General features: G+C 38.3%; 1 protein-coding gene across 2 annotated transcripts; it reads left to right on the top strand.

Moving 5' to 3' along the window:
• Positions 1–2,193: 2,193 nt before the first annotated feature.
• mttp (microsomal triglyceride transfer protein) lies at positions 2,194–16,564 on the top strand. 2 transcript variants are annotated; one of them, XM_032531362.1, is made up of 18 exons: positions 2,194–2,443; positions 4,071–4,264; positions 4,525–4,668; positions 6,789–6,896; positions 6,992–7,108; positions 7,198–7,337; positions 7,420–7,570; positions 8,544–8,701; positions 8,828–8,996; positions 9,877–9,984; positions 10,153–10,365; positions 10,484–10,695; positions 10,880–10,977; positions 11,200–11,321; positions 11,616–11,843; positions 13,678–13,802; positions 15,325–15,495; positions 15,604–16,564. In XM_032531362.1, the coding sequence occupies exons 1-18, from the start codon at positions 2,395–2,397 to the stop codon at positions 15,749–15,751; spliced, it is 2,655 nt and encodes an 884-aa protein (XP_032387253.1). In that variant the 5' UTR covers positions 2,194–2,394; the 3' UTR covers positions 15,752–16,564. The 2 variants fall into 2 exon arrangements, with proteins under 2 accessions (XP_032387253.1, XP_032387245.1); XM_032531354.1 differs by having other exon boundaries at positions 2,195–2,455; positions 4,077–4,264.
• Positions 16,565–18,191: the final 1,627 nt, after the last annotated feature.

Raw genomic sequence — 18,191 nt, 5'->3', positions numbered from 1 at the left:
GTGGCATCTCCTGCACACACAAACGCACCTAAAGCCAACATGTCGTGGAAATATTTACCACTAAACATTAGGAAAGTAACACGAGACATCCAATCAAGGACACATCTCCACAGACAATTTGATCTAAAAGACCTTTGAGGTGCATCAGAGCTTCTGAACAGTTGTTGGAAAAAAAAACATGGTAAATGCATGGAACAGAGGAAGTCAGCGCAGAGCTTTGTCTCTCTGCTGTTCATGTGGTGTCTCAGACTGTTTTCAGCTCATCAATTGTCATCTTTGGATTAGACTGAGGTGGAGTCATCAGGCCCCATGGCTGTTTTCTCTTTAATTAAACTTTCACAGAGAGAACAACACAGATCAGTAGGTCAAACACACACACACACACACACACACACACACACACACACACACACACACACACACGCACAGCTTTCTTTTAACAAAACACATAATTTGCTATTTAGATACCCAATTTACATAATGCTAGTGTTTGCTGTGTTATCAGGGATTGATTTCAAATGATTGGACCTTTGGCCAGATGCCTCAACATCACTTCCGGTGCTTTTCTAGACTTAACAGAGAACAACAGCAGACTCGTTCCTTCTGACGTAATCAACCTTCCTCTTAAACACATTCACAACTCACTCAACCAAAATCATCAGTGTAATACATGTAATACCTTGCCGAGTACTGCCAACTCAGTACCTTCCTTCTGGTCCTTTTATTAACCAGATAATTTCCTTATTTCACTATTTTCACAGTCATTTTGAATTTATTGTATTGTACTGTATGTTATAGTTATGTACTCTGTATCCGTATTCTAAAGTATTATTTTAATTCACTCGGGATCCAGATTCAATTCAGATCCAACCAACAAAAACTCCAAACTGGTAACCATCCATCACAACAGCAGCAGACAAACACTGACACCCACTGGCTGCTCAGTCAAACCCACATTTACTGTATTCACTGCTGCTGTCCTTTAATTGGAAAGTTCTTTATGTTACACAGTTCAGTGAAGGGAAGTTACTAAGTATATTTACTCAAGTACTGTAGTTAAGCACACATTTGTTTTATCTGACATTTTAACAAGTTTACAAACGCATGCAGCGCTGTGTTTGTGTGTGTGTTACATTAAAAGCTTGTTTACTGTCCTGTGCTGCAAATATATATATATATATATATATATACATATATATATATATATATATGTATATGTATATATATATATATATATGGCTATATATTGGTGTAAGAACATTTAATCTTCTCCCTGTATAATATGTGTATGCATGTATATTAAGAGCTGTTGAGAACCAGAACCAAATGACTTTGTAGTATGTGTAAACACACATTTAGCCAAAAAAGTTGATTCAGATTCAGATTTTTAGCATTATTATGCAACCTTAGTGTAGGATATAAATTAAGGTTTTAATGTATGGAGACTTTGGTCAGAAAGTTTTACATTTAAGTAAAGTGAAGGACACACACACACACACACACACACACACACACACACACACACACACACACACACACACACACACACACTCTCTCTCTCTGTATGTAGATTAAACACCTATTTCTAAATTTAATCTTTACAGATTGAGGTTTTAGGCTACCATTTATGAAGTATGGGATGCAATAATTGGAAAAATCAGCAGTAGGCCTATCCTTACTCAAACAATGAACTCACTGATCTAAACAGATTTCTTAAAATATCACATATTCAGTACTTCACACAGACTGACTCTCTGCTGAAATTTGCCACACTTTTGAATCCACTGAGATGTAATTTGAGCCAGAGGGCTTGTTTGACTAAAAGACTTCCCATTTCCTCCAACCGAGACATACAGACAAAGTACTGGCTGTTCATCCCAAAAAGAAATTAGGTGAAAGGTATTTGACATGAGGACGTCTCTCTGCCAACTCTTGGTAAATATAAATGCTCTTATTAAGATATTTTTTTCCTGTTAAAAATAACTATAGTCAGGGCATGCATATTACCGGAAATCTAACATCCAGACGGCGAGTCATACTTTTCTCTTGATCAATTGAATCAATCAGTTAATCCCATTTCACTTGATCAATCAATCGCATGGCCGCGCGCAGACGCAGATACTGCCCCGCTGTTTTAAAAGGGGACTTCTGGCTGCAACTGTCAATGGTAGACTGGTTCCTGTCAAATCTGTGCTCCTCAGGTTAATGATTTGCTGGTTATCTCGTACTTAGTACTTGCGCGTGGAGTTTGGAGTCTGCCCTACCCTCCGATAAAACTTATTAGGAGAAGCACGGACTTGCTTTACCTTTCTTTTTGGCCCTAGTGCCGCTTCAGCCGCTGACTCGATTTTTGTGTCGGTCTTGAATCCTACGGCTACAGAGAGAGGACACACAATGTTAACTCTAGCAGTGCTCTTGCTTTGTGCAGCCTCTTCTGTCTCAGCTTCTGCCAAAGGTGAGGTGATGTTTTCTTCTTCTTCTGTGAGTAGTGATAGTTTGTCGTAGTGGGATGTTTGGGGCCAACGGCCACTTTTAGTCAATTATTTAATAGAGGTTGAATGAATTTATTTAGGGCCAGAAGATACTTACTTCATGCTCAGTAAGTAGAAATGTGTCAAAAGTCTTTATTTGTAGCTGCACTGTTGTTTGGAGGCTCCCCCACTGTCAGGGGGTGTCAAAGGGCACAGATAACCCCTGCTTGAGGCCCATGCAAAGATCTATTGTACTGGACGAGGGGCCCTATTTGGAAAATGTTGTCCCCCTGTCCATTTTTCCTAACAGCAGGCTTGAATCAAAGGTGTGAAGCTTAATTGTATGGTGCCACAGACATTTAAACTGATCTCTGGCAAGATATCACACTGGATGAGTTTTCAATGGGCTCAATCTCCCATTCATTATCAATGGAGTAGGCTATAGCTTCACATAGGCCTACTGCTTTGTGACATCACTGACTGATAAGAGGTGAAAGAGTATAGTCAAGAAAGATAAAACACAACACTACGAAACAAAAAACACACTATTTTTTGTTGGTGTTTTGCTTCTAAAGTTCCCTAAGAATCTCAGTCAACTCTTGACAAAACCCAGTGTTTTATTTGGTGAATTTCAGCTCCATGTTTCTCAGTGGCCGGTGATGAAATCAAGTACTGACACGTCAGTCTGATTTCCCTCAAGGCCAAATGTCCTATCTATGTCATATCTCTCAGGTTAAGCACACCTTGTTAAATGGCCGCTGGTTAAATTACCTCAACGCTATGCACAGATATTATTTCTATAAAGGAATCCAAAAATGAACGAGAGAGCAGTTCTTCTTTGAAAAAGACTTTCCTATAAACACAAGTGTATTTGGGAATCTGTATCCAGAGCACTTGAGAGGTTATACGGCCACAAGTGAAAGATAGCTGGAATTAACTGGATAAGACAATGCAACAGCATGTTGAAATTAAATATAAAAACACCTTTTTTAAGAGAGGGTTTCAGTAGGCTTTATTATTAAAACTGACCTGAATTAACGACATAGAGTTTTCAAGTATGCTAGTTTCATTGATAAAAGTAATCTTTATTTGTATTACCGTTGATGGCAAAGCAAATAAAAGTGTGGATTTCTATATTATGTTGATGTCCTATGAATTGCAACTATTTGGTAGTTTGATAGTGAGAAGCTCTGAAATCTGAGATTTGAGAGTTTGCTTCCAAAACATTTTTTTTTTAAATGTAAGAAGCTACAAAAATCACATTATCCTTCCCACCTTATCCATGTTTGCTCATTGTTTGTTTCCCACTTTTAATTTCTGACCACACAGCCATTGCATTCAGGTGTCTACTAGCCAATATTTACAAGGTACATACTGTACATTAAAATGAAACCAGTGGTTATGTATGAAAAATATCTAAAATGCTATAGTAGCTTTGTAAAATTTAAAGCATATTTCATGGGAAAACTCCAGTGGCATGTTCTTTTCTGTCCCCGGTTCACTAGCAGACCAATCTTCACACTGCAAAATGAAAATAGTCTTATTGCAGATGATTCTCACTTTCTGCACTCGTGCTCAGCAGCTGTGTTTCCTGTGTTTCTTCAGGTGGTGCTGCTGGACCCCGGCTGAACAACAACCAGCTGTATAAATTCAGCTACACCACGGAGGTGCTGGTGGATAGGGCCAGGGGGTCCAAAGACGGCAGTGCTGGCTACAGGATCTCAAGCGACGTGGATGTCAACCTAGTGTGGAGAGATCCCAGCAGCAAAGACAACCAACTGATTCAACTGGCGGTATGTCTGTCCAGTCACATGTTAAGACAGGACATGATGTCATTTCAAGACTTAATATAATTTCTCACTACAAATACTCTTCTGATAAAATTGGTAGTAAAGTCTGCATGTTTCCTCTTTATTCAGTGTAGCTGGTGGTGTGTGCACAACGCACAAACATTTTTAGGGCCAAAGCAAAATGCAGCCTTTTGTTAATTTTGTTTTTATTTTTTTTATTTTGTTTGACCTTTTTTTTTGATGAATTAATACCTCATTCATAGATCTCAAATGTGAAGATTGACCATGCCACCCGCCGATCAGAAAAGAAGAATGTCCTCCATGGATCCACTGCAGAAAGTGTTTTGGGGAAAACAAAACTAGCAGCTCTGACTAAACCTTTTTTGTTGCATTTGAAAAATGGAAAGGTAAGAACATCATCATTCTTTATTAGCAGTTTGCATGCAAAAGTTTAGATCCTTTTTGAGGTTAAACATTATGTGTATAAAAAAACTCCTTATGAGTGGCTACACCACTTATTGCTATGATTATCTGTACAACCTCATAGTCTATTACTGTAAGAGGTTTTAATCCTTATTTTGACATAGTAGAAAAATGGAACACATTTTAGCATACAGAGTGAGTATTTTTGATAAAAATTAACATAGTTTAAAATGATTCCAGGCAAATGATAACAGCAAAAAAATTTCAGAAATCTCATAATAATCAAGAATTTCCGTTTATGGACGATTTATGATCTTATATGTAAGAAATGCTTGCATAAGTAGTGCTAGCAAGTCAGTAGTGTACTTCCAGCACTCCACTATTTACTGCAGATAATTAGTGAGTTTACTTTCATTGTGCTGGAATGATGATGCTGGCAGGGAAAATACAAGCCAGGCGTGCGTGCGTGCATGTGTATGTAGAAAGGTCAGAAGTTTAGATTGTAAATTAATAAATGAATGAATGACTGAATAAGCCTAACTTAAAGAGTGGCTCCAGGTCGGTGGATAAGGTTCAGGCTGTCGTCTTACTGTCTGTTAGATGTTTGAGTTCAAGCCATGGTCATTCACTGTCATCACGTCATAATTACTCTATTCTATTCAATAATGCATACTGGTAATTGCCATCGAAAGAATAACAGCAAGCCGATTGATAGTTATCTCATTTAAAATCTCAGGTCAGGAATCATACTAGTTTATAAAAACTGCCAACAAGAGTAAAGATTCCTTGACACAATGTTTAATGTTTCTTTGGATTACCAGTTGGCCCATACAGTAAAGGCTTGGGTACTACTTTCTAAAGAGTTTATAAGTTAAGTAACTAATTAAATAATTAATTAGTTAATTAATCATTTATGAGCTTTATAGATCATGACCAAAAAATCCCTTTGACTAATTGGACTGTAAGACACTTAACATTGGAAAAGGGCTGCAATGGAACTGGAGTCCTCAAAATCAATGTATTAACAAGCATTTATGCATCTATTAATGGATTTGAACATTTATAACTGCATTATTACAAAATAGAAAGGACTTTGGTACAACCTGGCGATCACAAGTGTGTTTTTATTTATGCTTATGACTGATCTATAAGGTTTTAGTAAATGCCTAATTGCAGTTAATAACAGTTGGTAACAACTTATCAACAATTTTAGTGGTACCAATATTTCTAGTATGAAGTACAGTCAACATAGAAATGTTTGTTATTCATATTGTTTTTTCACAAGGCCTTCAGTGGTGTATAGAGGTACAGCATACCATGTGTATTATATCCTACTCTGACACAGTTGTGTAAGTGTTGCATAGGATGAATATTGTTTCAGTGTGGAGTAAAGAAGGATGAAGAAAAAGAAAAAGGTTGGACAGTGTGCAACAGGATAGATCGGTATCTCCCCTGGTGTTATGTTCTTTATACTGATGGCAGGCTGCGGCAGGAAAGATACAGAGTAGCTGTAGACAATCTATTTATGGTGGCCCTAGTTGATATCATGGTTGAGCGCCACAAATAAATGACATACAGTATAGGAGACACTTTTAGATGATGTAATAGACTGCTTTCTCCACAGGACACAGCAGCAGGACACAGAGTCCAATATCGAGCCAGACTGAAACCTCTTGGGAAAACCAAACTGTGTGGTGGGACATATTTCCCATTCACATTTCCCAAGTTCATTTGACTGAGCTTTGGTTCCATTATTGCAACATGATATCAGCAACATAAGTAAACATAAGACTGACTGATCTTTCTTACTGGTCAGTAATGTGTACTTATGTGTATTGAGGATATAATTAGAGGTTGAGGTAGATTCTGTTTTAAATTTTAAAGTGATAATACAAAAGTATTCTGGTTTTGTTTTTGATCTGCACTTCAAAGAATATCTTATTTCTGCATGCAGTGTAAATAGTCTGTGATGTCATGACCGTGTATTTGTGTGTGCAAAGATAAACTGATACCTTGAAAGCCCTTATGAGATGAAGCACGAACAGTACTGTGGGTCGCCTCCCTAACACATAAAATCTGGTTTAACGTGTTGCTTTTTTTATAGGCAAAAGCATTTTATTCCTACTGGGCCGAACCAGGAACCATCAAGAACCTAAAAAGAGGGCTGGCCAGCCTAATGCAAGTACAGCTCAACACTGGGAAAGTTATAGAGGTAAATGGCATGCTTATGCACCCGTTACATGTATTAATGCTTTTCATATTTAATTAAATGTTACTAATGTGAACAAACCTAACATCTGTGCACAGAATGACGTGTCTGGAAGGTGCACAGTCGAGTACAAGAGAGTAAAAGGTCAAGTGACGAGAACCAAGATCCTGGAAACGTGTAAGACGGCGGAGACTGGATTCACCACACACAGTCAGGTATGTCAGCATCCAGACAAGCTCACCGTACTAAAATATGAACATTATTGATTCATTAATGAATCACACCTTGATGTGTCAACCTTCAGGTGTTGGGTGTGAGCAGGAAGTCCAGTTCTGTAACAACGTTCACACTTAAAGATGAGTTCATCCACTCTGCCGTGGCTGAAGAAACACACTCACTGGCTGTTAACGCCCGCAGATCTGCTGCAGCTACTGTTGTGTCCAGGTAAATTCCTTAAGAAAGAAGTAACGTGTGCTACCATTTGTAATATGGGCACATAGTCAATTTTCAATTTCTTGCTTCCCAGGCAAACCTTGACATTTATCGGGACCGAGGCTGGACCACTGGAGGCCGCTGGGAAAGATGTGGCTGGGGTTGTCAAGTCAATTGATGCCAAACTGGCAGCTGTTGGTATCATTGCGGAGAAGGTCAAATCCCAGTGCAAGGGCTGTCCATCAGTGAGTACCTGTTGACTTTCACACAACACATTCTTACTTTTACAAATGCATTTTAGCCACGCTCTATGGATGGCAATGTTGGTCCCCAACACAGACTGAAATATTATTATTTAATATTATGGGATTTGGTATTATTTTGTGTCTCTGGTGCTTCCACACACATACAAACTTCAACAAAAAAAACTATCCATGCTGTTTTGAGTGAGATACAGGTTTCTGAATGTCCTCTGCCTTTAGTCTCCGGGTCTGCACGGCTTTCTACATCACTAGCCGAGACTAGGTGGCTAACCGTTGCATGCTAGTGCTAGCTTCCACAAGTGTGCCCTTGTCTCTCAGCTAATCCTGCCTTGTGCTGACCAAAGTTGGAGAAAGAGTTATCTAGCTGATGTGATCTTACCTAGCTACTGCACATGTGCGACTCCCAACAAAGATAGTATAGAAGTGAAATGTCTCACTCTGTAGCTAAAACAAGTGAGATGTCTCACTCTGTAGCTAAAACAGAGACCCAAATACACAGGGTGAAAAGAGGATCTGCAGCAATGTGCAGTACAACAAACATATGGGAAATTTTTTTAAGTTTTGGGAAAATTAAACCATGTAAACCTATTCTGGCACAACCTCAAAATACAATTATGAACCTGAAAATGAGCATTATATGGGTGTTTTAATGAATTGCAATTTTGCACAGACATCCATGATCCCCAAATGGTTATGCTAATGACTGTGTTGATCCCTAGTTTTCCCCCTGTAACACACTAGAATTGTTGTTTATTCTTTATTGGCGTTCCCATTATTATGGACCATGTGTTACTGTAAAGACAAGTAACTGGTACAATTCATAATGGCCATTATTACAAAATGACCTGAATGACACAGTAATAGTAAATATATTTACTGTATATTTTTGTAGTGTAATCATAGACTGAAGACGGTCTCTCTTCTAATCCCTTGTGCCCTGTGTTTTCCCTCTTAGCTTTTTGAACATTGGCAGACTCAACAGAAGCAGCTGGAGCCAGCAAGCCTGTCGAAAGCCAAGGCTCCTCGCAGCTTCCTGGCCCTCCTCCAGAGCATTAGGAAGGCGTCCAAGGGCGAGATCCTCACAGTGCTGAAGAGTGCCAGCAAGACATCTCTGTAAACAGACTCCTCCTTTTTGCCTACATCTTACTTTGCTTACTGACTCCATTACTCTATTGTTTCTTTCAATTTGCATAACTTTTTAAACTCCCCATCATTGTGTTTTGCCTTCTTTCTGCTCAGACCTCAGGTGGTGGATGCTGTGACCTCCTCTCAGACAGATGCATCTCTGGATGCTATGCTTGAATTCCTTAACTTCACCGATGCCAAAGGGTTGGTTCTGCAAGAGAGGTTTCTCTATGCATGTGGCTTTGCGTCACATCCCAACGAGAGAATGCTCCAGGTTCTGCTGGTGAGCATCATCAGATTAGATAATACTTCATTCATCCCACAATGGGGAAATTCTCTTGTTACAGCAACAGTTTTACACAATAAAAAGCAAACCAACAAACAAACAAGCAAACAAACAAACAGGCAAAAAACAGACAATGTGCAAACATGTTGTCATGTTGTCAATAACCGAATTGGCATCTTTTCTTGCTTATGAAAGGAAAGAATAAGACCTGGTGCTGACATCTAGTACATATCCGTAAAGAAGGAAAGGTGTGCTTTACCTGCTTGGACTTTCAGTCCGGTGCTCTGCTTTTTTTTACCAGTGAAGCACAGACTTTTTTCTGAATGGAAACAAACTCATTACCTAGCAATGGCTTCTTCAAAAATGGCTTTAGGTAAAATATATTGCCTACTGCTACTATTTTAAATATGTCTTCAAATTTAAAAACGTAAGTCTTATAGTACCAATGTGTAGGATTTAGGGGGATCTATTAGCAGAAATAAGGTATCATATTCATTTTTTTTTTTCATATATTTTTTATTCATATATTTTTTTAATTACCTAACACTGAAGATTTGTTGTGCTTTCGTTAGCTTAGAATGATCTCTTTATGTTTACATAAGAGGCGTTTGCCATATTGTACTGCCATTTTTCTACCGTAGAACAGACAAACCACACAGTGGCTCTAGAGAAGGCCTTTTGCATTTTAACGTAACCTGAAGGCCACCGTAGTTTCTACCACGGTCTTGTAAAGGAAGGGGTTTTCAGTTGGTTGCAATTTGCCACCTCACCTCTAGATGCCACTTAATTCTCCTCACTACTCCTTTATCAATAATGCTTTATTCAATGCCAATTAAGTGTTTTCAGTTAATTTTAATAAGAATTGTTTCCTTTTCAGGATATTTCTAAGGGAAAGATTGGCAGCACGGACATTAAAGAGTCAGTGGTGATCATTATGGGGGCCCTGGTCCATAAGCTCTGTCAGAAAGGAGGATGCAACTTACCGGTGAGCTTCCAAGAAGATAACAAATTACATGTTAAACTGATATGTAGTGCCTAATTTAGAGTAAAACTGATGTTGAATTGTCTGTTTACAGTCCTGAAATTTCCTTTGTGTAATACTCTGGAATCTAAATCAAATTTGAATGATATCTGCTGTGTATTTATCTCTCAGACAGTGGTACAGGTGAAGAAGCTGATTTTAGAAGGTCCTGGCACCACGCAGGTAGAGTCTGACATCCAGATGTATCTTCTGGCTCTGAAGAACTCTCTGCTTCCCGAGGCCATTCCCATATTTACCAAATATGCAGAGTCAGAGGTGGGAGCTTTCAGCACCATCGCCCTCACTGCCCTGCAGAGATATAATGTCAATCTCATGACAGATTCGGTAAGCCATAATGTACATAATACTTCATTTGAACTGATGTTTGTGTGTTACTGCTACAGTGTATTGAGCTAATCAGCATATAACAGATACTGAAACTAAATATGTATCTAATTTTTAGGTGAAGCAGACTGTGAACAGGGTTTACCACCAGAATCGACGAGTCTATGAGAAAAACGTGAGAGCTGCCGCTGCTGACGTCATCCTCAGTAGCAACCCCTCATACATGGAGGTCAAGAATCTGCTTCTCTCTATTGGAAACCTACCTCATGAAATGAACAAGTACATGCTGTCCAAGATTCAGGACATCCTCCGCTTCCAGATGCCTGCCAGGTGGGTTATGGGACATCCAATGGACCAAAAACAATTTATTTATTTATTATTTTTTTTTACATATAGAGGTTTCTGAGCTAAACACAGACAAAAAAATAATTTTGTGTGAGACCATAACATTGCAAGATTTTATATTTTACATGTTGCAGCCATTTATTGTATATTATAAGTGCATTCTTTTCAGTAAGGTGTTACGACAGGCTATGAAGGACATGGTTTCCTGTAACTACGACCGTTTTGCAAAGGTTGGGTCATCGTCTGCTTTCTCAGGATTCATGGCACGTAAGTAATCCATCTTCATCTCTAAGATGATTTAGAATCTTAGATGAAATGAAAAATGTTAATGTTAATAGATTTTACAAGTGACTACACATTTTCATGAGTCAACCAAGTAAAATATTGACCTTTAGGGTAATTGCACATTTTTGCTTATTTGGCTTCTCAAAACCCATCATTTTGAGTCTGGCAGTTATATGCATTTAAAAAAAAAAAAAACTCCGACAGAATCTGCTGATGTGACCTCCACGTACAGTTTGGACATCCTGTATTCAGGCTCTGGAATCATGAGGAGAAGCAACATGAATATTTATGGTGCAAGTAAAGGAGCAATGCTACATGGATTACAGGTAAGGAAACCACATAATGGAAATAAAATGAATTGCAGTAATATATATATATATATATATATATATATATACACAGTATATACAGAACAAGTTTAGCAGGAACAGGGAGTGAGTGTGGGTGTGGGTGTGGGTTTTTACCAAAACAAATAAACTTGCCTTATCTTTCCTAATGAAATATATTGTGTGTGTGTGTGTGTGTGTCTGAGAGAGAGAGAGAGAGAGAAGGGATGGATAATTTGGATAATTATCAAATTGCTGATTTAAAATCATGTGGATATTCTTCCTCTCTTCCAGGTGGCAATTGAGGCTCAGGGTCTGGAGTCACTGATTGCTGCCACACCTGACGAGGGAGAGGGGGACCTGGAGTCGTTTGCTGGGATGTCGGCTCTTCTGTTCGACGTCCAGCTGCGGCCTGTCACCTTCTTCAAGGGTTACAGTGACCTCATGTCCAAAATGTTCTCCATGACCGGGGATCCAATTAATGTAGTGAAAGGTCTAATCCTGCTGACGGATCATTCGGAGGTAAGCAGCTACGACTGTGTCCTTCCAATGCTTCTTTACATGCAGCATGGTTATGAACAAGAGCGACAACTGCTAGTAACCAGTCATGCATGAAAAAAGTAGTCCTGCACAATGCTCTCAGAAATCTTTGTTCTCTTTCAAAACAGTCTCTTGGAGAAAACGACAGCATTGGTTATTTGTTTAAACAGTTTGGAAAGATTAAGGTTTAGGTGTAACTGTTACAAGTCTTTTTAGTTTCCTAAAGTTATTATTGTACATTAAGTAGCAAGACGGTCTTGATTAGTCATTTTGGAAGGCACTGGCCCACAACCTACTTTGTCATGTAGGTATCAGGACTTGTTTACTTGGTCGGATATGGGGTAAAGCGGCTCACACTGAAAATAACAGCAACATTTTGTAATGTTTAGCTTCAAACAATGTTTACAAAACTGGTATGAATTTTTGAGGGTCACTTTTTGGACATTTACAACAATATTTGTCAACTTAGAGATATTTTAAATAGTTAAATCCAAATAATAAATCTTACATCTAAATGTTAAATTGAAATGTTAAATTTAAATGTATATGTTAAATCTAAATATTAAATTTAAATCTGTATGTTAAATCTAAATATTAAATCTACATGTTAAATCTAGATCTAAATGTTAAATCTAAATGTTAGATTTAAATGTATATGTTAAAAATAAATTTTATATCTAAATCTAAATGCTAAATCTATATCTAACTTATGACCTGTAGCTACTATAGCCAGCCACGAAAGGGGCTCACTTTGACTGATATGTCATGTTCGCTTGCATAAAGGCCGGCAAGAGCCTGTCCCCCCCCGACCAGGTACGGTACTGTCAGCCATGGTTGCTCAGCGAAATGTACAAAAAATTGTCGATGGCCGAGAGCATCGGCAGGGTCGTCCTGGTGGCTATACAGCATTTTTCAACAGCTACAGGGGGCGGAGATAGGCTCTTGCTGGCCTTTATGCAAGCGAACATGACAGATCAGTCAAAGTTAGCCCCCCCCTCGTGGCTGGCTATAGTAGCTACAGGTCATAAAAACCCTAAAAACTCAAAGTACTCTTCAAATACAGTTTCTCCAAACTTGTTTATTATTTTAGGAAGTTATTATCCCGATAATCCATGTCCAAGAGTCCATTTCCCCGGACAAGATGTTTTTTATTTGTTATTTGACACTATAAACGCACACTGACCTCCTCAAGCTTTTATTTTGGTACTTTGGCATTATGAATTTGCATATTATTTAAATATTTAGTTTACCTCAAAACATTTAGATTTAACATTTAGATTTAACATTCAGATTTAGCATTTAGATTTAAGATTTAGATTTAAATTTAACATTTAGATTTAATATTTAGATTTTAGATTTAAATTTAACATTTTAGATTTACTATTTAGATTTAACATTTAGGTGTAACATTTAATATTTGGATTTAACTTTTTAAAATATCTGTAAGTTGACAAATATTGTTGCATATGTGCGAAAAAGTGACCCTCAAATATTCATACCAGTTTTGTAAACATTGTTTGAAGCTAAATGTGACAAAATGTTGCTGTTATTTTTAGCGTGAGCCACTTTACAAACGGCCCCCCATAGTCAGATGTGTACAGTATTTGTACAAAGACACATTTGACTCAATTTAACAACTTCAGTTGTCGAGTGTGGTGATATGAGTGTTAACAGGCTCTAAATGTATGTTGTGGCTACTTTAAAAGTGATTTTACAGTCTTTTAAACATATAATCTATGATTAAAAGAATCTTAATTATCAGGGGAGTCAGACATAACACAGTCTTCCATTTTGTTGTTCATGTTTGGCCCTCCAGGTGATCCAGCTGCAGTCTGGTCTGAAGGCGAGTGCAGAGTTCCAAGGAGGGTTAGCTATTGATATCTCTGGAGGCATGGAGATCAGTCTTTGGTACAGGGAGTCCAAGACCAGCGTCAACAACAGGTACAGTCCAGAGGCAACACTATAAAACAACTGTGGTAGATGTTTTTGTTCTGCAGCCAAATTGGGGCATCAGCTTAGCTTTTTCCTAATGTGTACCCTGTTAATAGGTCACAACCTCAAGTACAGCCATAGAATGATATACTATATTATCTCACTGAGTATGTTTGATGTGTTGTGTGTACAGTATGATGTAAAACACTTGCAGGGCAAAGGCCTTTGTGTTAGACAAGACAATTCTTAGAAACAACCTTCGTGGCTGAAAGGAGAGTTGTTTAAGAGGTTCAAGCCAATGTCACTGCACTGCAAATAGTTTTCTGTTAATGTTGGATTCATGTGATCTTTAGATGGTCTATAAGTGTTGTCTGATTCATTTGTTCCACCGGGATGTTGGACACACTCCAGTATTGTGCCTCATGTCTGTCTCAACTGTAGGTTTGTGTGGATATGACGTCAGTTTTGTCTGGTTCTCTATTTTTAAACATTACAGTCAGCACACAACAGTAGCTGCAGAAATTGAAGCACATCACCATGCCGATCAGTTAGCTTGCGGTATCTGGTGATGAAATACCAAGAGCAATGCTGCTAATTTTAAACATTAGAATACAATGTGATTTTTTATTTTATTTTTTTTATTTTCCTGTGCGAGTTAGAGCTGCATATGCACCTTAGCGCTTTTTAAGTACTTACCACATTTTGTCCATAACTGTCTTCCAAACCAAACTCAAGAACCAAAACTTGACACTGAGTGTTTTATCAGATTCTTTATCCTGTACACTTATATTGTGTGTGTGTGTGTGTGTGTGTGTGTGTGTGTGTGTGTGTGTGTGTGTACATGTACAGTATTCTGAGAAACAAAAACTTTGGTTAAGACAGAAAAAATAATTATATTTTGGTTTTGGGAATTCTTCCCACTTTTCGACCACTGTTAAAGGTCACATCTTGAATTTGAACTTCAGGATGATCTGACCCGTGTGTGCAAGGGAAGGGCCGAGGCAGGTGAATGGATCAGCATAGTTGTACCTCTTCCACTCTGATAATAGACTGGCAGGCTATCTATAGAAGCAGAACAAACCACACTGGTGTCTTTGCACGTCTCCACTCCACAGGCAAAGTTACAGACGTTGGATGTTCAACTGACACACTTCAATTTGAAAAATACGGGGGAGTTGTTGCTGTACACACACTCACTTTTAAACCACTGATACAAACTGTGTGATGCAAATACATATTCACAAGAAAGGACCATATGCTGCAGGACTTTGGACAAGGCTAAAGAAAATAATTGTTTCTGATTGACTAGAAGCTGTCTGTTAGAATATTTCAGAACACCTGACACTGAATTCGAAGACCACTAGAAAATGGCAAACACACTGTATAGTGCACTATTTCAGTGAAAGGGAAGGGTTTTGAGCACAGCTAGTATGTTATACTACAGGTAACCATAGCAACAGTTGTTTTGTTTCACGTTATGCTAACTAGTTGAGTGGTAACTGAAACTTGGTTTCCCCTTTTATGGTTTCAGGGGAGCGTTAGTGCTTACTGGCAATGTTACAGTGGACATGGACTTTATGAGAGCGGGCATTGAGGTCAGCTTTGAAACCGAGGCATCACTGGACTTTATCACCACTGTCCAGTTTTCCAATTATCCCTTCATGGTGTGCATGCAGATGGACAAAACTACCTTCCCCTTCAGGTATTGTGATACAATACTGTACATAAAAATAATTCAGTACTCTTTGGAGTTTTTTTGTTGAATCATCTTATACAAAAAAAATGTCTATTCTTGATGTTCTGCTTTCAGTGAATACCTGACAAAGTATGAGAGCGTGCCATCAGGAAAGAGCGTTGTGTCGCATAAGAGCAAGAAGCAGCTCGTCCCCGGCTCTGAATTCCCTCTTCACCAGGAGAACTCAAACATGTGCAAGAAGGTTTTTGACTCCAGCTGGTAGAAGAGATATCATGAACTATCCAGGAGCAATTATTATTACTCAAAAAGGGTTTAATAGATTTAGGGACAGCTACCACACCTCAGCCTCATGCCGTTAAGGTACCCAAGAGAGGAAATGGTGAATGTAATTAACAGCACATGCAATGTTTACATTCCTGTGAATATTTAAGTCATTTTAATTTGACATTTTGTTTAAAATCAGGAATTTTTGCATTGTCTTTTTATGGATTTCCACAAAAATGTATTTATGATGGGCACACACATGATGTATGTCTTATTAGGGTAATACTCAGCATGAATGGTACCACTGTAATTATCCCAACACAGTTTTAGGAAAGATGTACATGTAAATATCACACTGGAGACAGTGGATTAACTGTCCCCCATGAATAGAAACGCTCCTTTCGGTTAACATTCCTTTTGTTTTTTAATTAAATGTTTGAAGTAATTTATTGTTTTATGTCACTGTTCACACACTTGAAATAACTTATTTAGCAAAATAATATCCATTAATTAGATTTTTTTATAATCATGGGGATTTATTTAATTGTTCTTACAGAGATGATGTGTGTGCGTCGTCTTTACTTTGTACTTTGAAGATTTGAGGTGAAAATGGCATCTCCAAAAGGGAATCCGTCAACACTTGAATATACAGTATTTTTTGTACTTGGCTGTAATTGCTCTGTCTGAAAACATTTGGATTGTTTAAGACTTTTGAGCTACTCTGAACTTGTGTTTCCATATTCCGGGATCAGTTTGTTAAATTTGTAATTGGTTAACAATAAATGTGCATTGGAAACACACACACAACTTTTGACTTGATTTATGGATTTAGATACAGCAAAATATGTATGAATTGTACAATATGTATAATCCAAAAATGGGATTATGAAGTTTGAAAGACACTATCAGGATAGCTCGGTCTCTGCTGCTGTGATATTGACCCATGTAGGCCTTGATGGTAGTAGGCCTTGTTGTGTAGCGTAGCCAGAGCATGAAAGATAGGCAGGGAGACTTCTTGAATTCCAAACAGTGCAGATTTATTTATTTACAGGGTGCCAGGTGCCTGCACGTATAAATCATGGAAAATACAAAAGTTGAAACAAACAAATAAAAACTGGAGCAAAACAACACAATCAACTTGACAACATACAACAAGCATGCAAGTCTAGCAGCACAACTTCTCATCTATAGGCTATACCAAAAAGTTACTGAAGCATGTGTTTGTATCAGCACAGCTTCCCTCTCCCTAAGCAGAAAAATGCTACGGCCTTTATAGGGCTCTCAATCAACTCTGGACTGCATCAGTATCTTTCCGTGGTGAGTCTACCAAACTTCTGACCGACCGACCGACCAAGACACCAAACCAGAAACATCATGTCCTTGGTGGAGGTAATTAATTAGGCTAAATCACCACAAAGTACTGCCATGTAGTAAACTGGGGGTTTTCGGGACCTCTTAAAGTCAGGCAGTTTTCCCACACTTTGAGCTAATTAACAAATGTTAGCATGCTAACACACTAAACTAAGATGAATAACATGGTAAACATATGTGCTAAACATCTGCATGATACGACAGTCACTGTCACACACTGACATTACATTTAGCAAAATACACTGATATGCCTGAGTAAGGCCCTTACAGAGCCACTAGCGTAGCCCTCTTAGAGACCAGTGATCCCAGTGTAGAAGTTCTAGCATTGCCTGTTGGTGAGGGTGAGAGTTTACCTATCTGGTAATCAGATAATCTTAAGATGGCAAACTCAAAAATGTGAACCTAAATAGATTTTGTAAGGTTTTCCACATCACCACATAATTTTCCACATCAGGTTTTGTTTCCTGTACTCTATTATTTAAACCAATAGCCCTCATTTGTGAAGGAGACTAAATGTACCTAAATGTAACACAACTGGTGATCCAGGTGAGGCAATACATCTTGACTTTTCTTGTGTCACAGCTTCGACATCAGAGCCCCTCTTGGCATTCAAATACAACAACTGGACCGTAATGTAGATTCTTTAGAAACCACAGAGAGCAGCTGGGGGCAAACCAGTGTCTGCCAGTCTCTCTGCATCCACGGCAACCGAGTAAACACAGCAGCAAACTGTCAGGTTAAACTTAATCCTCGGCCCGGGTGATGTTTCAGTGTTACCAGAAAGCTAACCTCACACGCCTGCAAATGCCAAAAGTGTTGGCATAAATCTGTTCGATTACCTTTGACTTTTGTCATTCATTTATTTTTTGGGGTTTTTATTTATCAGCCGTGTATCAAACTGCAGAGGGCCATGATAATCAGGTCAGGGAGATAGAACAAAATAAAATGTAAATATGGTCAATAAAGAAAAACAGAATAAAAATGTGTGCTATGCTCAGAAACAGTCCATCAAAAAGTCAAAGTGTATTACATGTTTGAGTAAGAAGATTGTTCATTTTAAAAATGTA

The sequence above is a fragment of the Etheostoma spectabile genome, chromosome 2 (assembly GCF_008692095.1).
Source record: "Etheostoma spectabile isolate EspeVRDwgs_2016 chromosome 2, UIUC_Espe_1.0, whole genome shotgun sequence".
NCBI classification, from domain to species: Eukaryota; Metazoa; Chordata; class Actinopteri; order Perciformes; family Percidae; genus Etheostoma; species Etheostoma spectabile.
This window is presented reverse-complemented; position numbering and strand designations above follow the sequence as displayed.